This window comes from Phyllostomus discolor, chromosome 13, assembly GCF_004126475.2.
Source record: "Phyllostomus discolor isolate MPI-MPIP mPhyDis1 chromosome 13, mPhyDis1.pri.v3, whole genome shotgun sequence".
In the NCBI taxonomy this organism is placed as follows: Eukaryota; Metazoa; Chordata; class Mammalia; order Chiroptera; family Phyllostomidae; genus Phyllostomus; species Phyllostomus discolor.
The window spans coordinates 55,639,570-55,663,567 of record NC_040915.2 but is presented as its reverse complement, the minus strand read 5'-3'; the positions used below and the strand labels follow the sequence as shown (position 1 = coordinate 55,663,567).

The window sequence follows — 23,998 nt, the reverse complement described above, 5'->3', positions numbered from 1 at the left end:
GTTATATCCTGTGCACATCGGAAATCCGTGACTATCAGTTTGGTTCTCCACGTACTTGCTGAGTGCCTGCTGAGTGCCCACTCGTGCCCCGCACTATGCTGCACTCTGAAGTGACAAGGCACCTCTTGGCCTCAGAAGGCCCCGCACCTGACCTGTCTCATGCTGTGCTCTTCTTTCCTTCATATCTTGTATCTTCGCTTACTGCTTCAGACAGAAAATGTATGAATCATCTCTTTTTGCTTTAGAACATATTTCATCGAAACTTTAGTCCATTTTCTGGTACTCACTTTTATCCAAAATAAGCATACTACTGAAAACAAAATTTAAAACTAGCATAAAAAAGAATTTGATTATACTTATAATTAGAAACTTTAATTAGCAGCATTATCAGCATAACCTGTATTTAATGTCAGGTTGAATATTTTATAGTCAGCTAATATTTAAAAAAATAATAATTTAGAACCTTACCTAACAATGTAGTATGTATGTCTTTGGTGAACATGCTGTGTTTCTCTTTTAGATCTCGATGTAACGTCTCCTTTGTTTGGGCATTCCCACAAGGAAATGTCCGTGTGCGTGTATACCCAAATAATTTCCGTGCCGAAGGAACAGTGACAAATGCCGCATGAGGGAAATGACATTTTCAGGATTTTTAATTAATATAATGAGAAGGGAAGGAAGGCACTAATTTAATGCATTTAAATTTTAAATAAATGTACAAAATAGATTAAATGAATATAAATATATGACTTTAAAATTACTTAATTTACTCAGTTTTATTGGTATTTAGCATCTATAATAACAGCTAGCAGTAATTGAATGCTTGTTATGTGTCAGGCACACAAATGTGTGCTTATAACAATCCCAAGAGACAGATGTCATTACACCCACTTGCTAGATAAGGAAACAAGGACAGAGGGAGCCAGCAACTTCCTTAAGGGAGCATAGCCAGCAGAGACAGGATTTAATCGCTGTCTGATCACCATATTAGCCTGGAATTGATAAATCCATTATTATTCAGGGGACAGAATCAGTAGAAAATCTTAGAAAAGTTACTAACATTTGATTAAACTTACTGAAGTTTGCCATTGAATTTGTCACTGAAGACTGGCTTGGATTTTAGAGAGAAATACAGTATGTGTGTAAATATATTACAGACCTCATCTGTAATCAGTGTCATACAATTCAAAAGATAATATTTATTATTTAAAATAAAACTGTCAGAAATCAGTTCTAAGTGGATCTAGTATATAAATAATTGGCATTAAATGAAGATGATTAAATTAAAAACTAGTATTATCCTTTCAGGAGTCTAAAAAACTGGCCTTGGGTGCCTGCTGAAAATGAGGACCAAAAGTCAGGGAGAAGTCAATGACAACCTGAGCTTTTGACCAGTCGTTGGAAGAAATAGTGATAACATTTACTTCTTTTATCAACCATGGGAGTTGCGAGAGCGAGGGAGCCTTTGGGAAAGGCGATGAGGGCCTGAGTTGGAGGTGATGTAGGACGCTGTGATGGGATGCTGGCAAAGCAGAGTGAGGGGAGCACCAGCTGGGGCCGAGAGCCTGGGCTCTGGTCCTGCTTGTGCTGGCCACTAGCAGGATGACCTTCCGCCAAGGCACTTGACATCTCTTGTCCTCAGTTCCTGCATCTAAACACACTGAGGAGCTACATGATTACGTGGTTTTCCAGCTCTGCTCTGAAGAGTCCCACTGGGTGCCATAGATTCCCTTGAGGTTACCTGGGGGGAAAAGTGTACTCTAATCTAAGTGAACCCAAACAACTACACTTTTATCACAAAATCACATGTATTTTGTATTTTGGTTTAAATAAAGTTTGAAAACCAGTGGATTGGGTGTTCTATAGGGCCTCTTCCAGCTCTAAAATTCTCTGTCTCTTGTTCTGAAATCTGAGTTCTGAAATCTGGAATTGTCCAGCAGGAATAGGCCAGAGGTTGAAGCGGCCAGATAAGTGAAGGCACGGAGAGCTGAGACTGTGGGCTGTTCGTTCCTGAGCTGTTGGACGCTGTGAAGCTCAGGTGGCCACAGCCTGTGTTAGGAACCTGTGCTGGTATTCCTTCATGGGTGCTTGCAGAAGTTCTCGGTTATTTCTTAACTTTACAACAGCTTTCTAGGTTCCTCGAGAGCTCTTTTCCATCCAATTTAAATATTTCTTTTTTTAAGTTGTCATCTGCTGGCGCCTGCAAATAAGCTGTCCTTTTCTTGGGCTTTTTTCCTTCTGAGAAATGTCTCCTCTGCCTCTTATATGTGCACTTGTACACATATGTGTTTTCCATCCCGCTCCCTCTCCAGCTTCCTCCCTTATATCCTGCCCAGCCAATGCCAGATTTTATGATTAATATAAATACTGTCTTCAAAGGGTGATTGACTACATTCCAGCCCCCTACAGTGTTTTATAGTGCACTAAAATTCAGGTTGGCTGGCAAGTGTGTAATGGAGCAGTATTATGGTAGAATGTCTCCGAGCCCAGGTCAAATGATTGCATAAGGCACTTGAGTGAATTGTGTCATAAGAACTCATTTGAGACTAGGTTATCTGCCTTTCAGTCTCCCAAGTAAAACTGAAGTTGTAGGTAAAACTCAGAGCCGGAAATACCCTTAACTGATTTTTTCGAGTGACATCATTTATCCCCAAACTCAACTCCCTAACAGGACTACCAGAACTCTAGGGTTTTCACTTGGTCATCATTTTGTGGCCAGCGAGCTTTGTAGAATGAAGTTCTTTGTAAAAATCTCCCTAGATGGGTAGCATGCGGCTGCAGTGCTGGGATGCAGAGGAGAGAGGAGAACCCTGAAGTAACCAGGAGGTGTCAGGGACTAACATTTCCGTGCTCTGACGTTTGGCATCAGCCTCACCTTTCGCAGTCCTTCGTGAGGAAGGGGCGCACACTCGTCCTTCCATCGGCTGCTGCTCGGCCGGTGCAGCACATAGCACAGATGCCTGTTGTATTGCGTCAAGTTTACACGGAGCATCAAGTTTTCTAAAAAATGAAATCATTGTAAATTCTGGCAGCTTTTATGGTGTAATTAAAATGTCTAACAGGATACCTCTGGGAAACTAAATGCAGTTTTACTATTTATAGAGCCAACAGAGGTAGTGTTTCTTGCCAACTTTCATATCTTATGACCTATAAATTGCTCTTAATAGCTAATCTGTCATCCCAGCCTCTCATATAAGAAAGCTTGTTTCCTTATTAATCTGTTAATTTGCATCTGCAAAGGACATTTACAGATTCTTGGTTTGAAAACATTGCTGTATTAATGCTGGGCATTATAAATAATTTATTACCTGTGATAGCAACTGTTAGGTCTGGGTAATAGATCTCTCTGACAGTGTGTTATTCTTCCAACCCTAATACAATTTTGATAAAAATAATTATTATGAGAGTTTCTTCTAACTCATAGAACTAGAAAAGGCTGACAGGTTTCCATGGAAAAGCTGTAACTATCACTAACCACTCTCTAAGTTCATAGTAATAGATTCAAACCAACTCTTTCAACTGTGGTACAGTATGTGTTAGAAAGAATTCAGGTGCACACAATTACCCTCTTACCTTTTCAGTAGCTACTGCGGAATATTCCTCTAACCCCAGGTTTAGGTAATGGGACAAACCAGTTAGATTGATTATACATAATAACACCAATTATTAAGTATGTAGAGCATGAAAGTGATTTAAGACTGCTAAGGAGCATGTAATCATGTTATTTACATGTTCTTTGTCTGATATTTAAGCCTCTTCTTCATGTTATGGCTGTGAGTTCGCAATTCTTAGAGATCCCGTTTCCGGAAGCTTTCTCCCTGCCAAAAACCTTGACATTTACTATATTTTTGTTTGTGTTTTGTTCATATGTGTTTTTCCTCTCTATTTTAATCCAAGGAGAATTTATGGGAGTAGGAAATAAAACCTAAAAGGGAAGAAATCAGAGTAATGAGATGATGAAGGTCAAATCATAGGCTTAAGCCAGGACAGAATTTGTGTGCATTATGGGATTACATCAGGCTGTTAAAGGGAAGTTTTGCTTCAAGCCATAAGCTTCCTGGTGACCCAATCAGAAAGGTAAATTTGACCACTTACAGGATTCACATTTTTCCTAAGATAAAACCATAGTAATTGCTTGGTAGAAGCATTGAAATCCAAAAGCAATTTCTCCATTGGTCCTTATAGAGATGACATTGAATGATATGGACAATGTTCTCAAAAATATAGACTATGAATATTTTTCTTATTTTTGTCTATTTGGTTTTGTGTGACTATTGAGTAAGCAACTCGAGACCATCATTTAACCTTTTATACAGAATTACTTTCTCAGATCAGTGCTGATTAAGGGTAGATTTTCATGATCAAAGGCAATGGCAGACGTGGAAAATGCTTTAGATCCCATAAATCGATGGACAAAGAACTCTTCCAATCCGACCTTTCCATCGCCCCTCTAGCCACTCCCTGTGCTCCCAGGTCTGAGTGGCTTCTCGGTCTGTGATCACCACACGCCCTGTTGTACTTCATGCCTTCGCTCATGCTGTTTCCATGTCCTTGAGTTACCCACGTCCCCCATGAGGAACACTCCGATTTATGTATTTATTTATTTTAATTAATAGACTATTTTTTAGAGCAGTTTTAGGTTTACAGAAAATGGAACAGGCAGTACAGAGTCCCCGCAGACCTCCTGCCTTCACCACAGCTCCCCCTGTTAACACAGTACTAGTGTGGCGTGTCTGTTACAGTAACCAGTGTCGACACATTATTATTAGCCAAAGCTCATAGTTTACATGTTGTAGTTTACAATAGGGCTCACTCCCGGTGTCGTGCAGTCTGTGGGTTTTGACAAATGTGTAATGCCGTGTACCCACCATATGGTGTCATGCAGAATAACTTCAGTGTCCTAAAAATCCCCTGTGCTCCATCTACTCATCCTTCCCGTCGGCCCTGCAACCCCTCATTTTTCACTTTCTCTGTAGTTCTGCCTTGTCCAGAATGTCATATAGTTAGGAGAATACAGAATGCAGACTTTTCAGGATGGCTTCTTTCGTTAAGCAATATGCATTTTAGGTTTCTCTCATGTCTGTTCATGGTTCCGTAGATCACTTCTTTTTGGCATTGAGTATTCCATTGTGGGGATGTTCCAGGGTCTATTTAATCATTCACCCTTTGGAAGACCTATTGATTGCTTCCAATTTTTAGCCAAGGTGCTGCAAACATTCATATGTAGGTTTTTGTGTGAACACAGGTTTTCCTTTCATTAGGGTAAACTACCTGGGAGCGTGGTTGCTGGGTTATATGGCAGGAGTGTGCTTAGTTTTGTAGGAAGCTGCCTGGCCATCTTCCAAGTGGGTGGCCCATTGTGCATTCCCACCACCAGTGAACGGGTGTCCTGTTGCCTCACGATTTCCCCAGCACTGGTGCTGTCAGTCTTTGGGGGTTTTAGCTGTTCCAGTGGGTTTGTAGTGGTGTCTCACTGTGGTTTTAATTTGCAGTTTCCCGATGACATGTGGCATGTAGCAATCATTTTATATGTTTATTTGTTGTCTGTAGATCTTTTTTGATGAGGTGTGTATTCAGATCTTTGGCCCATTTTAAAACTGGGTTGTTTGTTTACTACTTATTGTTGAATTTTAAGATTTTTTGACATGTTTTGGATACCAGTCCTTTGTTAGGTATGCATTTTGCAAATATTTTCCTTCAGCCCATAGCTCGTCTTTTCATTCTCTTAACAGGATTCTTTGCGAAGCAGAGTGTTTAGTTGTAATGAAGTCCAAGTTGGTGCTATATCTAAAAGCTCATCAAACCCCAGGTTCCCTGTATTTTCTTTCATATTATCTCTTAGGAGTTTTATAGTGTGCATTTTACATTTAGGCCTGTGATTTAGTTCAAGTAAATATGTATGAAAGGTGTAAGGTTGTGTCTAGATTGACTTTTTGTTTTTTGCATGTAGTTGTTCCAGCACCATTTGTTGAAAAGACTATTCTTTCTCCATTGAATTACCTTTGATCCTTTGTCAGAATTAGTAGATTATGTTTGTGTGAGTCTCAAGAATTTTCTTGAGTATGTGAATGAATGAACAAATCAACCAACCAACCAACAGGGCCATAACACTCCGATGTCTGTAAGCTTTAACCCCTTGAAGTGAAGTGCTTTTACCAACATCCCCTGTTGAACACACCAGTGATTCTAGAATGCCCTGGGGTAAAGGGTGAATTTTCTTACACCTGTATTTGCAGAAAGGTAATATGAGGAATATGCTGAAGCGTATGAAGATGATGACTCTTCCCACCACTAGTGGGTCAAACCTGTGTTGTCTTTTTCGCTGTGGTGACACAACTTGGTGTTCTGTTTTCTGGCCATCTTCTACCACATCTTTGAAATGAGTAAAGCTAAGTGGCTGTCATCTCGGTTGGGGCAGGAAGAGAAACTAGAATCTAAAATTTTAGCATCTTCTGTGTGACAAGTAATAAACCAGGTTCTTTACAAGTATTGCTTTGTTTAGTTCTCTTCAAGGCTCTGTGATGTGTTAATATTCCCATTTTACAGATGAGGAAACTAAGGCTCAGAAATGCTGCAAAACTCATGCAGTATTACATAGTTTGTAATTTGAATCCCTGCGTGTCTGATTCTAGAGTCTGTCCCTATTATTCTAAGGAATTATTCTAGGGACTCTATCCTTCTGCCTCTTGGGCTATAGGTGATTAATCCAGGACCTTGAATTTGTGGGCACTGGACTGCCAGGGAAGACTTCCATTCCCAGGGAAGTGGATTTGGGCAGTAAAGAAGAAAAAAACGTGTTTCTGCAGGTTTAGTTCCCTCTTTTTAAGACTACATACTGCTAGTCAGTCAGCAGTTATATGAAATATTCCTACATGTGCATTTACTCCTTCCACAAAATGTAACCCTTATGAAGTACAAAAAGGGGGAAACCATGCTAGATGTAAAGGAAACATGTTTCAGTCTTTAAAATAATGTTTAGTGGTAGTGTCATCAGTGTGGTTGTAGTTCGGGTAGTTTAAACTCTGCTATTTTATGTCTCAAACTAAAAACCCTTACAGGTGGTTTGAAAAAAGATGAGCTAATTTTTTTTCTTTAGCTCCACGTCCCATGAAACTGACTTGTCAGATAGGGCTGTTCTGCACATCTTTGGGTCACAGAGCAAGGGGTGATGACTTCCGTGTGCTAAGTCTGCAGCTGGAAATCATGCTTTGGCAAGAATATGAGTAATTTATATCTTGTAAAGAGAAAAATATTATCTTATTCCAACCAGATAGTTTGTTAGCATAAGTGTTTGTGTGCATTTTAGTATTCAAATACAGATGTTCTGAAATGTTTCCACTGTGGGAGCAGCTGCTGCTCTTGTAGCACAAAAATCTCAAAGAGATTGATATACAAAGGCAGCGTGAACCTTAGTGGCAAATGCAGCATCTGCTTGAGGTGGGGCCTGTGATTCCCCATAGATGTGGGTCTTCAGATTCTCCTTAACAGCCTGAAACCATGTTTCAGATCTAAGCCTATTCTGCAGGAACAGGAACAAAGACAAGTGATTAATTTGTAATTCACTTAGCTGATAAATATCATCGCAGGTTATTTGCCCAGGGGCTGTAAAACACTGGACTTTACTTCCTGTGGCAACTGATAGGAATATAGATGTTTGGTCATAATGACATGTTTTCAGTTGCCGTTACTAGCTTCTAGATGGTAACAGAGCTCAGTCCAGCCAGCTTGCAGTCATAAAACATCCATCCCCACCTTAGCGATGCATTCACAGAGAACTCAGTGGTTTTCTCAGGACGCTCACACTCTTTGCTTCATCCAATCCCACCTGAGCCTGCGGAACTGTGTGCTCTGTCATTATCAGCACGATTTACGTAGAAAGTAAGAAATGAAGATGCAGAACGACTTAACAGAGTCACATAACCAGGGTCTCTGGCTCTAAATCCTGTTCCATTCTTTCATCATCATCATCATTATTATTATTACTGAATTTATTGGGGTGACATTAGTTAATAAAATTATATAGGTTTCAGGTGTGCAGTTCTACAATACATCAACTGTATATTGTACTGTGTGTTCCCCACCCCAAGTCAAGTCTCCTTCCATCGTCATTTACCCCCCCTTTACCCTCTTCTACCCCCCATCCCCTTTTCCTCTGTCAGTCACCACATGCTTGCTGTGTCTGTGTGTTCCATTCTTATACATCGAGCTGCCTCCTGAGTTTCAGAGACTGTGATGTGTGTTCATAAATTATATCATCCTTTTGAGAGACGTTGGTTTCCAGGACACTGCCGTGAGGCATCCCGGCTGGCGGCACTGCCTGGTAACGGGAGGGTGCCAGGGGAGAGCTAATCCTTCCGCTCTCCCCCACGTCCCGGCGGGGAAGTGCTCCAGTACTCCCTTTCCTTATCTTTGGAGACCTGCAGCAAATGAGCTCCTGTGTCTCCCTGGAATTCAGACAAATGAAGACCCAGAAGCAGAAGATCCAGAGCTGTCATTTGGCATTGCCATAAACCAAAAGTTCCTAGAACAGTGCCTCCTGGGGTGTTGTGCCTGCCGAGGCCTTATAAATCCATCCCCTGTGGTGTTCAAGGGCTCATTGCCTCCAGCCAGGTCTATTATTTGGAATTATTATATGAATTATTTATGGTTCGCACATTTGTCAGAGGCTCGTGGCCGAGTTTGAAAACACTCAGGTCTCGGCTTCTGGCTTGGGCCTAGAAATGTCTGTCCAGAAACTCAACTTCTCTGAGCCTCAGTTTTTCAAAGATCCGCAGAGCTAATTAAGGGCAGTGCAGTTTTGAACCGAATGTGTCTGATTCTGAGTTATACTAGCTCTGTCGTCACAGAGCCACGTGCTTTCCTTTGAGGTCAGCAAAGATTTGTTTGTGGGAGGGTTCATGGACTGTGTCCCGCTCGCTAGCCAGGCTCGCATGGAGAGCAACCGAGAGAGTGAGGTGCGGAGGACCGACAGAGAAGTACAGGGAAGAGGCTGAGTCCCTGGGCTTGCCGCAGAGGAGGAAGAGGGGAGCGTCGGGCAGGGAGAGGAGCTGTGAGCAGTGGCGGGCCAAGCACAATGTGCCGACATGAAGTCCTGACTCTGGTCCTGAAGCGGAACCGGGGGCCAGGCCACGTCTGAGCGGCATGCTCTTCGGTGAGCGCCGCTGCCGCCTCTGCCAGAGTCCCCCTGCTGTGGCACCGCCACGGTCGTGGAATTGTTTCTGCTCTCCTCTGCTCAGGAAGAGAAACAAAATAGTACATTTATAAGTATGTATTTCCTCTCTCTTTCCCTAAATCTTTTATTGGAACATCTGTGAAATGATAAAAGCAACTCAAAATGATATGTAACCCTTTGCAAACACACAATTTGCAAGCACCATAAAGATGGTCATTGCCTCAGTTATTTTGATCAAGAGCTGTTTCATAGGCAAAGAAATGGGGTAGCGGATCACTCATCTATAAAATATTGATAAAGATGTTCTCAGGTGTCCAGACATAGAATGCATCTCATCAAGAACCACCTGTGCTGCGGTGGGACAGCACCCCTGCGTGTTTGTTCCCTGGCCTGGAGGCCCTCATGAAGGTCACTTCTCTGATTGTGACAGAGCATCCTTTGTTCTGCCAGGACCACGTGTGCATGCTAGGGAGAGGGAGCAAGGTGAAGAAAGGGGTTACACAGCTGTGGCTGTGGGCACGTTGTGAAGGAAGCCTCTCACTTAGAGGCCGGCAGGGCAGACTCACGAGCTGCCCCTTTGTGGCCGTGCAGAGGAGCTAGGGACAGCGGACGGGCCTGTCTGGGGCTGTCTGCCCTTGCTAAGACGCTAGCACCCGCACGGCATCTTCATCATTTTTGTTGTTTCCATTTGGCTCACGGCACTGAGTTAGAGTCAGTTTCACGAAAACTTCTAACACAGAAAGGGTCCGTGTACTTTCTTCAGACAAGAGAGGTGTGCGTGGCAGGCACTGTGAGGGGACCGCCAAGACAGCATTTTTCGGCGCAGAGGCTTGGGTCAGAAGAGCCTCTGGCAAGAAAAGCAAAGCCGGAAGGGCCAATGTGGGCCCGGAAAGGGGTGGTGAGGCCCAGTGAGGACCTCCCCATTCAGAGGTGTGGCTTGGAACCGCCTGTTGTTTTCCTTTGGGGCTCGTCTGGGCCTAAGCCCTCCACAGTAACCAGCACTGATGAAGTGACATTAGAGGAACAAAGATAAGAGAACAGGACCCCTCGGTGGGTCCTGAGTCACACAGTTACCAATCATCATTCTGAACATGTCCCTTACCTTTAACGTGTCCATCCGCTTGGGGAGAAGCAAGGCTAGATAAGTGCTCTGGAGAACAAAGGGCCGAGCGTGGGTCTCTCCCAGGAAGGTCCTGTGCTGTACTATAATTACTTTTGGTTTTCTTCAGCATTTTTTAAACGACAGAGGTTAATAGCTATTAACATAGCTATAATATTGTAATATTAGAAATGTCAATAAGTGTTTAAGATGAAGGTTATGTGGACTAGAACATGTTTCTGTGAGATTAGGTATTGAAAGTTACTGATTACAATATCATTGTCTTTTTATTAGGGGCTTGCTGTGTGGATGGGCTCTTTTTCAGTTCCGCATAGGTCTGTCAACAACTGATAGAAATTAGGAATTGGGTTGGATGGCCACAGGCAATCCCTGAAACATTTTATCTGCTGAAACAAATCAAAGCCATTTTCTGATGTGCTTTCATTTCCCTGCCTTATCCTTTCTCTCCAGGCAGCTTCTTCAGCCCTGAGCAGCCTGGGCCACGTGTACACGGCCATCGGAGACTACCCCAATGCCCTGGCCAGTCACAAACAGTGCGTTCTTCTCGCCAAGCAGTCCAAAGATGAGCTTTCTGAAGCCCGAGAACTTGGCAACATGGGAGCTGTGTATATTGCTATGGGCGACTTTGAGAATGCTGTGCAGTGTCACGAGCAGCACCTGAAGATAGCCAAGGATCTGGGCAACAAGCGAGAAGAGGCCCGGGCCTACAGCAACCTGGGGAGTGCCTATCACTACAGGAGGAACTTCGACAAGGCCATGTCCTACCACAACTACGTGCTGGAGCTGGCCCAGGAGCTGATGGAGAAGGCCATTGAGATGCGGGCCTACGCTGGCCTGGGCCACGCTGCCAGGTGCATGCAGGATTTGGAGAGGGCTAAGCAGTACCATGAGCAGCAGCTGGGCATTGCCGAGGACCTCAAGGACCGGGCTGCAGAAGGACGAGCGTCTTCCAACCTGGGTAAGGACAGAATTGCTTGCAAGATCCAGGGTCAGTTCCATAGGCTGGAGATAGCTGGAGCAGCCCACTATCTTTTCCAGAAATCTGTGCGTTTATATTCAAAAGAATCTCCTCATTGTGTGTGTCGTGTGATTCCTTCAGATAGATTTCCTTGGAGCCTGTCTGCTCTAAATCACATGATCCTGCCTGTCATCACAGTACTCTAGGATTAGAACTCTGAAATGCTGGAAAAACAAAGCACCCTGACCTTTTAATCTGTGAGAAGAGTGACCAGATTTATCTAATTAGAGAGAAGGGGAATGAAATGAGGATATACAGCTATGTTTGGCTTAAATGAAAGAGAAGCTGTTAGGAAGTCATCAATGGAAGAGAATTTGAGACGAGTTGCGTTCAAAGGGGCTGCTTTACTTGGTGACTTTAAACCCACAGGGAATGTGCTTTTCCTCAATAGTATGTGTGTTCACAGATGATATTGATAGTTTAGTATAAATGCACAATTATTTTTTGAAAGATCTTTTGAAATAAGATAGATTTGCAGTCACTGTTTTGATAGTACTTGGTTACAGTTAAGACTTATACATTTGGGTGAATTTGTATGGTAAGAGACAATAAGTATCGGTAACTGGCTACTTTTTCAAAGATGTTGTTATCTTGTCTCTGCACCCAGGTGTGGGTTCATAATGAGTGGAAGGAACAGATGTGTTTGGAAGTATAAGCTGAACTCATCCCTGTGCCTAGAGCCCCACGATTGGTTCTGTGTCCACAGGGACTTAGGGCGGGAAGAGGACAAGGAAAAAGTGATCTGATTGGTATTAGTGTTTGCTTATCAGATACTAGTAGCAGCAGAATGTAAAAATTAGGTCAGGCACCTCATCTTTATATAATTTTACCACTACTCCTCCCTCTCCCCACCTCTGCTTATTGCAACCATATGTTTTGTGAATGTGGTTGTTAGAAGAAGTCTGGAAGATCCCTGGAGATGACTCTAACGATGGTACCGAGATCAGAATGAGAGTCTGGAGAGTCTGTAAGAAACATAGAAATAAGGCCTTGGCATTATGTATTCATCCAGTGGACCAAGTGTTTATTGAATCAATCATTTATTAAATGATGTGCTGAATCCTGGAACAGTTCCCTTAAGAGATAGAGAAGTTAAAAAAAAAAGCCTTGCCCTCAAAGAGCTTACACTTTAGCTGGGATAGTAGATTAATACATAGGACATCAGCAGCCTCCCTGCAAGACGGTGTTAAGGACGCTGTGTTTCCATGAAATTCCTAGAAGGGGAGACCCTGATGGCTGGGAATACCCCATGAAGCTTCTTGGAGATTAGAAGCTTCTTGGTGGATTTTCAAGAATAGGTGAGATTTTGGCCAGGAATGGGATGGCATTGATGCAAGGGGTATATGGAAGAAGATGTGAGGTGCAATAGGTTGTTGACATGTCTGAGGGATGGTGGCATGATTAGACTTCAGGAATGTGCTAGAGGGTGGTAGAAGATCAGTATGAAAACTAGGCAAAGGTTTTGCTAATGAACAGAAACTCCTGAAGGTTTTGAATGTAGGCCAAGGACGCTAGACTAGATATTTAAGGAAGACAGGGCAAGCCGTGGCACACGGGCAGATTGGAGGGCTTGGAAACAGGGGTTTAGATGCCTGCGCATACTGGGCTGTTCTGGTTTTATTTATCACCTCGCAGCATTTGGGTTAGTTGTGTTTTCCAAAGACTTTGTTTGTTTCATCTAATTTATTGAGTTTATTGGCATAAAGTTGTTTACAATATTTCCTTAGTTTCCTTGTAATGCCCGTAGGATATATATAATAATATGCTCACTTGCATTTCTGTTATGGGCAGTTTGTGTTTTTGCACACTTACCATTTGCCCAGTACCACTTTCTGGACCATTCTAGCTAGCTATTTATCAATTTTCTTGATCTTTTTTAAAAACTGGCTTTTTGTTAGTTTTTAAATTAATGATCTGTTTTCTATTTCATTTATTTCTAGTCTCATTTTTATCATTTTCTTCTTGCTACTTTCTCCTTGCTCTTTCCTCTTTCTAGTTTCTCAGGGATGAACCTTAGATCATTGATTCTAGACCTCTCTTTTTTCTCATACAAGTATTTAAAAATATAAAATTTCCTCTAAACACTGCTATAGGTACATCCAATAATTTTTGATGCATTATGTTTTTACCTTCCGTGAGTTCAAAATATTTTCTAAAATCACGTGTGATTTCCCTTTAATCCCTGTGTTATTTAGAAGTGTTATTTACTTTTAAAATATTGGGGATTTATTGTTATCAAATTCTAATTTAATTTCATTGTGTCAGAGAATGTATTTGTAGGATATATATTGTATTTTTTAGTTCTAGAATTTACAGTTGGTTCTCTAAGTGAAAATCTCAGTTTTAGTGCCAAGATGTATGCATTTATTCATTATGTATGTATTTTTTTCTTTACATAGCCGAGCCTACTGATTACAAAAGCTCTTGTAACTTTGTCTGCTGATTCCATGCTGGCCCTCTTAGCGTCAGCCGTGCAGACGGACTGTTGTTGGTGATGTTGTTGTTTTGTAACAGCATGGTTGAGATGTGACTCGCTCACCGTGCGATTACCCATTCGAAGTAGATAACTCAGTGGTGTTTAGTATAGTCAGAGTTGTGCATTGATTGCTTTTTGTACTCTTAGTGACATTTTATTGTTTCTGTGTATATCCTACAACCAGTAATGTGGGATTATATCCAATACTGTGAATGATACTTTATAGAGATTCTGGATTCTGATATATTTCTGTTAATGGCATTGACTTTGTTGTTGTTGATAATTGTTTTACCAGTTAACTTGCCTGAATTCAGGTTCCAAAGTCAGTCTTCCCCATGGTGGGTGGCAGCTGAAATCTCTATTCAGGTCTTTTAGCTTTAACTGAACTGCTTAGTTGGTGCCTTGCACACGCGTGTTTCAGGAGTGAGACAGAGATTCAGGCAGAATTTATGCTCAGAATTCAAGGCTCACTACTGTGGCCCTCTCCCAGACTTTTCCTCTGGTTCTTCAAACCAGTGAGACTGTGTGTTTCTCCCTGAGTGTTAGCCTTACCATATGATATTAATTGGGATTTGTCTTTTGGAGAAGAAAAGATGCTCTTTGGCATTTTAAAAATGGGAAACTTACCCAACGCCATTTCCTTCTTCAAACGGTCAGCTCCAGCCTCCCTACTACTGCAGCCTCCCCGCTTCTGGTTGTGTTACCTTGCCTTTAGACAGCTTCCTCCCTCTGCCTCCTCCATGCCTTTGCCCCTCTCCCCTCGCCAGACTTCACAGCTGCTGTTTATAGGAGGGTTGAACTGAAATGAGCTGCTCCTGTTCGTTTTAACCCATTGCAATTTGACTTGCTTCTTTTGTCCCCTGAAACAGGTCGACAGCAACCTTCTGGTGCTGACTCCTGTGATCAGCATGCCGACTGGCATGCTTTGGTGTTCTCGAAAGGCTCTCCTTTTCTAGTTTCTGTGGAGCATGCTGTCCTAATTTTCTTCTTGGCTGCTCTTTTTGTACCTTTTTCACTGGCTTTTTTTTTTTTGAAAACGGACAATTTTTAAGTTATAAAAGTGATACCAACTTTCGTAAAAAAAATTCTTATATTACATAAGTATATAAAGTAGAAAAAAGAGATCCACTTCCTTCTCTTACACTTACTGTCCCCTTTCCCACTCCTCAGAGTCAACTACTGTTACAGTTTGGCTAGAATCTTTCCAGACCTTCTTACTAGGCGCATAAACATATATGTACAAAAACCTATGTAAATGCACCCACGTGTACAGATTGTTCCTTGTGTTTTGTTCCTTCTTTTCTGTTCTTTCTTTATATATTTCTCTTTATCATTTTCATCACCATATTTTCAGTTACTGCTTCAGTGTATATTGTTTCAAAGTCTCTCTTCACCAGCTCTGACCTTCTGTCTGAGCATCATTTTCTCATTTCCAAATGCCTGGTGGATACTCCATTTGATTTTCATGCTGACCTGTCAAAATTAGTGAGTCTGAACATGAGATATTTTTTCCCTAAATTAACTACTTCTCCTAGATTTCCTAATTCTGTTGGTGGCAGCCCCACCCCTCTGGCCATCTGTATTAATTGTCTATTGCTGCTGTAACAAATTGCCACAAAGCAGTGGCTTAAAACAACACAGATTTATTCTCTTACAGTTCTGTGGAGGGGGCAAGAGTCTGACATCAGTTTCACTGGGATAAAGTCAAGGTGTCAACAAGGCTGTTTCTTCCATAGGCTCTAGAGGAGAATCGGCTTCTAACGGCTGCCTGTTTCCTTGGCTTGTGGCCTCTCCCTCTGTGTTCAGAGTGCACCACCCCCATCTCTGCTCCTGTCGTCACATCGCCTTCTCCTCTGTGCTGACTTCTCTTGCATCCTCTTCTAAAGACTGTTGTGATTATATCGGGCCCACTGGAATAATCCGGGGTAATTCCCTCCTCTCAAAATCCTTAACTTAATCATGCCTACAAAGTTTTTTGCCATGTAGAGGAACATTCACGAGTTCCAGAGGTTAGGATGTGGACATATTGGCAGGGAGTGGGGAGGAGGGGATGGCATTATTCAGCCTAGCATACCGTCTTAATTTAGCAATCCAACGTCATGACTGATTTCTTTCTTTTTTTTTTTTCAGTTTATTCTCAGTCTAACAGTTTTCAAATAAAGGTTCTTTTCCTTCTTTGCCTCTTCATTGCCCAGTCTCTTGTATTAACCTACTGCTTGGGTTTTCTTCACAACCATCCCTCCTTCCCCCATCCCCTCCATTCCACACGTCAGTAAGACCGATCTTCCTAAAGCTGTGCTCCGGGCAGTCGTTGCTGCAGGTGGCATACCTCATTATACCAGAGTCCTCCCCTTTAAACCCGTCATCACAAAAAATTAATTAAAAAATAGACCTGTCGTCATTTCCATCCTTTAATTCCACTAGTCCTCTGTATATACTCTTTACCGGAAACGGCACTTTCCCATCTTCCCTGATCTCGTCACATTGGTTGGTCTTTCTTGCTTTAATATGTTTCTTGAGGCTATTTCTTCCACTTAAGGACTTCTGTGTCCTGTTTTGCTTGTCTAAAGTTTGCCCATCTTTTTAGGATTATCTCAGATGCTATTCACTACCATACTTGAAGCATTTGTTGGATAACAAGATAAGTTTCTTACCTTCTCTGAGCCCTAGTAACACTTAGAAAATTTCTTTTATTCTATTTATACTCCACTACAAATTATGGTTATTTGTGTATTTATATAGTTACCACTTCTGGATTAAAATCATTACAAGTATGAACAACATTCTACTCTACAGTCTCTGCAACACTGAGTATAACCCCTTACACATAGTGGGTTACTCAGTAAATATTTATATGGTTAGACTGAAAGAGTCAAAGCTTATAGGAAGATGTCATGCCCAGGTGAGTGGAAGAACAGTGGTGGCTTTGGGAAGAGAAAGGAAATCTGGGAGAAAGAACTGGTTTGGGGAAGCATATGGTAAGTTTGATTTTCTGCCTATCCATTATTTATTTCTCTAACTTAATGTAATATGAACAAATAGAACTGAAAACAAGTATTAAGATGGCATCATACTAATGACATTTGTTCACAAATGTCGGGAAGGAAATGTAGGGAAGGAAAGCCCACCAGCGAGACTTAGGGTCACGGAGAGTGGGGGAGATCCAGAGATGGGGGGGCAGAGCTCAGGAGGAAGAGAGCTTCAGGATGTGGAGGGCGCGTCACTCATGTCAGCGAAGCCGAGGAGACTGAGCTGTGGGTCACCGAGGAGGCGTTTCGACGGCAGGAGCTCCCTGTGTGTACCTGGGGGGGTGGGGGGGTGGGTGGGTACAGTGCGTGGAGCCGGCAAGGAGCCTTTGTGCTCTGGTGGTCAGCATGCACTAATACTTATTTATTCACCTTTTAAGTAAATCATGTAGAAGTGATTTAGACTCTTTAGATGTCTTATGAACAACAAAGAATAGCCTAGCTGTTTTCTAGGCATGTCTTACTTGTGAAAATGTAAATTTTGGCTTGGAAAATGTCCATCTTTTTCTTTTGTGCTCACATCAACTGTAGTTGCATGACAGTATTTCTGTGGACTCGGTTTTTTGCTTTTTGGGTTTTTTTGATGGCCTTTTTTTATGGTTCTAATTTAGGCGATTGGGAGTTAAACCTCAGTTAGACTGCAGAGTAAGTCACTAGATTAAAGCCTCGAGTCCTCTCACCCTGATCATCGCAAATCTTGTTATTTTCTCGGGAGCCAGACAGAATTGCCTCTCATCTTACTTTGAGATAAACTGCAATTAGGAAAGTGAAAAGGGAGACAATTAGAAGGATGGCTAGTTTCTTTCCTCTTCTCCCCTCCCCTCCTCTCCCCCCACTCTCCCCTGTCCTCCCCTGCCTTCTCCTCCCCCTCTCTTCCCTTTCTTTTCCCTTTTTTTCCCGGTTTCTTTCATTGTTTTTCTCTCTCTCTCCTTTTCTTCCCCCTCCCCCTCTCACCCCCAACCCGTCTCTGGATGAAGGAGCCACTTCCCACGTATACAACAGTGTCAGGGCCGAGTCTGTTTCTAGCATCGGGTCAAATATGAGAAGTGGGAAGTGCTTCCCACCAAGGTCTGGGGTCAAATAGCTAATAATTCACCTGTGGGAAATAATTGAAATTTTAAAAATAGCTGTCCTTTTTAGTAAAAAAGACATATCTAGAAAGTAACTTATTTGGGAGAGAAAGGGCAATGGGACTAGCATTCATTAATTCATTTGTTCACTTATTCATCTTCTGATCAAATATTGACTGAACATTAGTTATGTGATAGGCACTATGCTACCATTTACTAAATAAAACAGACATAGTTCCTGCCCTTATGCAGCTTACAGGTGTTCCATTTAACAAGCATGTGAGACCTATTCTGTGCCACGTGTTTGCACTTATTTTCATAGTTAATCTTCTCTGTAAGCCTATGAGATTAAGAGTATTAATTAATTTCACATATGAGAAAATCAGGTAGGTTGAAAAACCTGATCCAGTTAGCCTTAAGAGACCCCTGGCATAAAAGACTCATGAATATTTCACAAACGATGCTTGGCCTCTTCCCCCCGTTTTCAAACCATCCCAGAGCCTGGTGGGTGTTCACGGCTCCTCACCTTCGCGGTGCACCGGGTGTGGCAGCTCTCAGCGGTTCTGGGTGTGGGGCTTGGGAAATGTCACCCAAGCAACTTTTCTAAAATTTGTATTAAAAATTAAATTCTGCCAATCTGAATGAGAAAATTTTGAATTCCCAAGTAAAGGTGGAACAATATTACATATTCGCCACATGATGCACACACGTTTTATATATTATTCCTAAGTAGATTTTGTAAGTAAATTAAATTATTACCATAAACATGTTGTAAACTATCCTTTAAAAAATCTTTATTTTTAAAAAGGTTTTTAACATTTTTATTGATTTAAGAGAGAGTGAGTGAGAGAGAGACAGAGAGAGAGAGAGGAAGCGGGGTGGGGGCAGAGAGAGCACGTGTGTTGCCTGCTTGTTCGCTTGTTCACGCCCGTCCGGTGTGTCCTCCCTGTGGACTGAGCCCGAACCTTGTGCCTCAGGGCGACGCTCTAGCCCGCTGAGCAACTGGCCAGATGAAAAATCTCTTAGTAAGTTTCTTTTGTAGGGAAAAAACAACTCTAAAATATGTCAATTACTCTCTTTTATCTGTTTTTCCCATTTCAGTTTTAACTTACTGGGTTTTCTTAGGTAGAGAGAAGCTTAGCTTTATAGGTAAAATGTTAGGGTAGTTACTGATTTACACTTAATTGGGGGGGTTCTATGGAAATTCACAGTGTGATTAGCAGGGGCATGTTTAAAATAACTACTCAAGATGTCAAAAGGGTCTGTGAGACCTCACATAGAAAGTCTTGGTGGAGCAATATAATTCCATTATGTTTGTGTTTTACATGCTTGTTTCTTTTTCTAAGAGCCCTGTGAGGTAAACTGTCATTATTCTTCTCCACAGATGAGGACTCCGAGTTAACGAACATTTGTGACTCACCCAAGGTTAGAGAGGGAGAGGGAGAGTCAGAGTGGAGGCTACACGCACATCTGTGTCCCCCACCCACAGTTCTTCCGTGGTGGCACGTTCCCACTAGAGCAGTGGGTTCCCGTGGGAGCCCGTATTACCTGGCCCACGGCTAAAAGCCGAAGACACTTCTGGTTCTGCATCTCCCCACTCTTCTTCCCCTCCCCCAAGCATACACAGGAAGATGATAAAGAGGAGGGCCTGGAAGGGGTTATAGGTCACCTTGAAGCAGCAGCCCTGCTCACACCCAGGTGTAATAAGACAGCGGATGTTCCCAGAGAAGCACAGGTACTATCAGGAGGAAACAACCCTTTCTTCTTTCCTAGAGAGTCTGCTGTTCACTTGCCCTGAGCTAGACACTTTCCATACATTTTTTCCTCATTACAAAACTATGTGGTAGGCATAGAATTTGTCCCAAATGCATACCCAGACCTAGGTTTGTGTGCTGTCTTCTCCTACAGCCCACAGGACCCCTCTGAACCCTACACATTTATTGAACAGTTAGTTCTTCTGCTTGAGAAGCATAAACGAGACTATACAGATTGTCAAAGTTTAATAATGTCTATAATATAGAAAGCCAAACCGCACATACCAGCTTTTCATTCAGAGCAGTTCCTATTAAGGGTCATGAAAAGGGAAAATGTAAATACAAAAAAAAAAGTGTCCCAGGCCCTGAAATAGATTTTCCTAGACATCTAAAACAAAGTAACCACCATGTGCTTCCCTTGTTCGGAGGAAATGAGACATGGAGAGCATCAACCCAAGCAGGAGAGTTTTCTGATCAAGCACCAGAGGACCGCAGAAAATGATTCAGACCCACATTAAGGTTATGACATGTACATCCTGTGCTGTGGCCCACACCCATCAGTGCCTAATAAATAGCAATAATATTTACTCTCTCTCTTAGGTCAAGATTTGCTCCCCTGCTTGTCTAGACATTGCTGTGCTAAAGGAGCTGTGATTTGCTTACAGATAGAGCGCGTCCGTAAACATGTGAGAAGGAGCAGACGGGGCAGTAAATCTTGGTCAGAGCTGCACTTTGGACTGTTGCAGGAGAGGCTGCCATGGCGTTGTTGGAATAATGAAGTGGGTGCTTGCTGCCAGGTCCCAGAGTTCTGTCTCCAGCAGGCAGCGTCTAGCAGTAAATTAGCTTATGTTTCAGCTTGGCAGTTGGCACTTGGTTCATTTGTAGATGCTAATTGTAATCTGATGTTATCAGCAGCAGGTAATTGAAATGGGCTTGATGAATTACTTAATTTCCTTTAATAGCTGAGTCTTCAAGAACTGAATAAAAAAGATAAGGTGATCAGGAGGAAAATACAACAGTTCTATCTTTCTAATTAGTGCTTGGAGGTTTTTTCTTCTTTACACAAATGATTATGAACATGTGAGGCTGAATAGGTTTATGAGTCAAAAGCCCCCATGGGGGCATTTCCCATTAGGCAGCCCCGTCCTGAGCATTGATAACACTTCTGTTAGGACCTCAGAAAGGAACACCTGAGTGATGACTCTGAAGAGCATCGGTTTCTGAACACAGCTCTGTGTTCCCAGACCGAGGCAGGCGCTGCCTGCCAGGGGTGCTGCCATGTTGGCATTCGCCCGCCCTTTAGCTTTCTTTTTTCTGGTCGATTTCTGTGAGCAGCGCTGCCTGGCACCATGCAGCGAGCAGGGGAGCCTCTCAGTGATGTTAATCACTGGCTCCTGCTACCCACACCTGGCACTGGCACCTCCCACACCTGCCTCTACCTAGGTCTTTCCATCTGTAGCAGCTCCTGTGTAGCCCTTTGCTTTGCCAGCCATGGTGGTGCAGATGTGACCCTGGGTCCTACCATCTGTGCTGGACACTGCATCCTGGGCCTATGCCATGTGACTGTTATGAGCTTTGGGGTCTTTCTTCTGGAATCATTTGGCTCTGCCTTTAAACTCATGTTTGTTCCTAAGAAATCCATCTGTTGTGGGGCAACTTTGGAGGAATTTACTTTTGACTGATTTCTTGAGAAAATCAAAATAGCAGGAAATGTGGAGCAGTAGAATGGGGTCTCTTAGATAGACATTTGGAGCGGATATAGCCAAGTGATTGTTCAGGTTGCCCCTGTGGCTCTCCTTTACAGCAAATTCTGTTAAGGAGAGCTTGTCGTTACAGGTGAAGGTTCCAGGTCTGTAAACCAGCACCGGGACTGCGATAGTAAACGCCTTTGACGGTGAATGCATTACAGGGACTCTGGTGATATCCTGCCTCCTGATCTGAGTGAGACAGTCACATGGCTGTGCTCACTTTGTGAAAAATAATATGCTTAAGATTTTATATCTTTCTGACTATATGTTATACCTTAATTAAAGGCTTACTTTTAGAAGGACCTTTTACTCCAGGGCAGAGTAAAATCAGAAGGGTATGCCTTTCTTGATCCCATCCATGCTGTGCCTTTCACCACCATAAACCAACTCTGCACATGCAGAACTCATTCTGACGGAGACAGCTGTGTAATCCTCTCCCTGTACATCCCCATCTGTCCCCATCGGCCCCTCTCCAAGCCTGCAATTTCACGTGGTGTATTCCCGGTTTCCGAGAAGGGCGACACAACCTCAGTGCGCAACCTAGAAATCTCAGTTATCCTGCAATCCCTGCCTCCTTCCCTCCCACCCCAGGGCTAGTTGATCGGAAGTCCTGAGAATTTGCCATTCCCCGAAGGCTGTAATATAGCTGTAGGGCTGTGTTTTCAGTTTCCCATCATTCTCTTACCTTGGTCATTGCAACAGCTCCCTCTACACTGTTCTCCCAGCTTCTCCTCCAGCTCATTTTCCACATGGCTTCCATGGTGAACCTCTTGAAACCCCAAGTGCTCAATCTTGTCGTATCATTTCTATACTTAAAACCCTGCACTGGTTCCCCATTACCTTCAGGATGAAGTCCAAAATCCTTGGCCTTGTGTGAAATAATAGAAAAAATATGATGTCTTTGCCCAATTCCCTCCATCCCTCCCATCCCCCCTCTCCCCAACCCTGTTCCCCCTGACACAGAGCTCCTGAATCTTTTATTCTAAAGCAGGGGTGTTAAACTCATTTTCATGGGGGGCCACCATCAGCCTTGTGGTTGCCTTCAAAAGGCTGAATGTAATTTCAACTCCTTAACAGTTAAGGAGTAGTTATATTTATATGGTCCTACAATTATTTTGCCTCTTTGAAGGCAACTGCGAGGCTGATGTGGCCCCCAGGGAAAATGAGTTTGACACCCCTGTTCTAAAGGCTCCTGGATGGGGCTGCTTACCAGAAAGACCAAGCCATGATCAGAAGCTTAGCGTTTTCAGCTCCCACCCCCACGCTGCAGAGAGGGGAGAGAAGCCGGAAGTGGAGTCAGTGATTGATCTTGCCTGCTTGAGGAAGCCTCTGCAAAACCCCATAATGGGGGGGTTGGGAGAGCTTCCAGATTAGTGAACACACTCAGACTGGAGGAGGGAGACAGCAGCTCCTGCACGCAGGGCCCTTCCAGACCTTACCCTGTGTGTTTCTGCTTCTGGCTGGGTGCCTGTATCCTTTATCATACCCTTCAATGCACTGGTAAATGTGCCTCCTTGAGTTCTGTGAGCTGCTCTAGCAAGTAATTGAACCTGAAGAGGAGGTTGTGGGAATCTCCAACCTGTGGCCAGTAGGTCAGAAGTACAGTTGATAACCTGACCTTGCAACTAGCCCTGGGATGGGGGTGCAGTGGAATGGGTGAGGACTTATGGGACTGAGCTCTTACCTATGAGATCTGACACTATCTCCAGCTAGACAGTGGCAGCAGAACTGAGTTCTCAGAATAAAGATGCTCAGCAACCTGGACCAACCCCACTGACTGGTACAGTGAAGTCGTCATTGTCACACATTTGCATTCCAATCCACTCTCCTTGGCTGCCAGGTTACATTGATGTTACACAAACCATTCTCATTGTATTATCAATGGCTGGACCTGGCATATTTACTTTTCAGCAACTCTCAACATTCAAAAAATATTTATTGAGCACCTAAACTATATGCCAGAAACTATGCAAGTGGCTGTTTGATAAAGCAGGCATTTCAAGTTCTTGAAGTAAAAGCACTTAGTGATTTCATAAAATATTACATGAGGTGTGATTTTAATTGGGAGGCTGTCAGAAAACTCTTCTCTGAGGAAGTGGCCCCAATGTATGTTATTAATGCCATTTTCTGCCACTCTCGCCCTTCACCATCACTGCAAATTTATGTTGGACCTTCATATTCTTTTTGGTGTAAATGATGTCTAAAACTCTTTACTACTCTAAAAGCTCAAATTCTATTATTTTTTCCATAGAAAGACACTGTATGTGCAAGCTGAAACTTGATTTTTAAAGCCTTTTTAAATGAACCAAAAATATAATCATCTTGAGAAATAGTCAAACCAGCAGGTGGTGATTAGGTTCTATGATATCATTTTAGTTTAGTGGTAGGAATACTGAATTGTGTAGATTTTTCACCTTCTTTTACATAGTTCTTTGCCCTACAGCTAAATGAGAAAGCCTGATTAGCAGGCTAACTAAAAATATATTAACCTTTTTGGATCTTTATCCAAGAAGTTTACAAAGCACAGCTAAAATGAGGCCCTTTGTGCAGGTTTGAAGAACCCTAATATTTATTACTTTTGGACAAGAAAATCACTAGGGTCTTACACTGTTTC

The 23,998-nt window shown here is 42.7% G+C and overlaps 1 protein-coding gene across 3 annotated transcripts in view; it reads left to right on the top strand.

The window, feature by feature from the left end:
* The window catches only part of TTC28 (tetratricopeptide repeat domain 28), a 558,547-nt gene that overhangs the window by 395,209 nt on the left and 139,340 nt on the right, over positions 1-23,998 (top strand). For all 3 annotated transcript variants that reach the window (XM_036014252.1, XM_036014251.1, XM_036014253.1), the window contains one exon: positions 10,743-11,250. In XM_036014252.1, the coding sequence (XP_035870145.1) occupies positions 10,743-11,250 (508 nt within the window). The remainder of the gene's footprint in view (positions 1-10,742; positions 11,251-23,998) is intronic.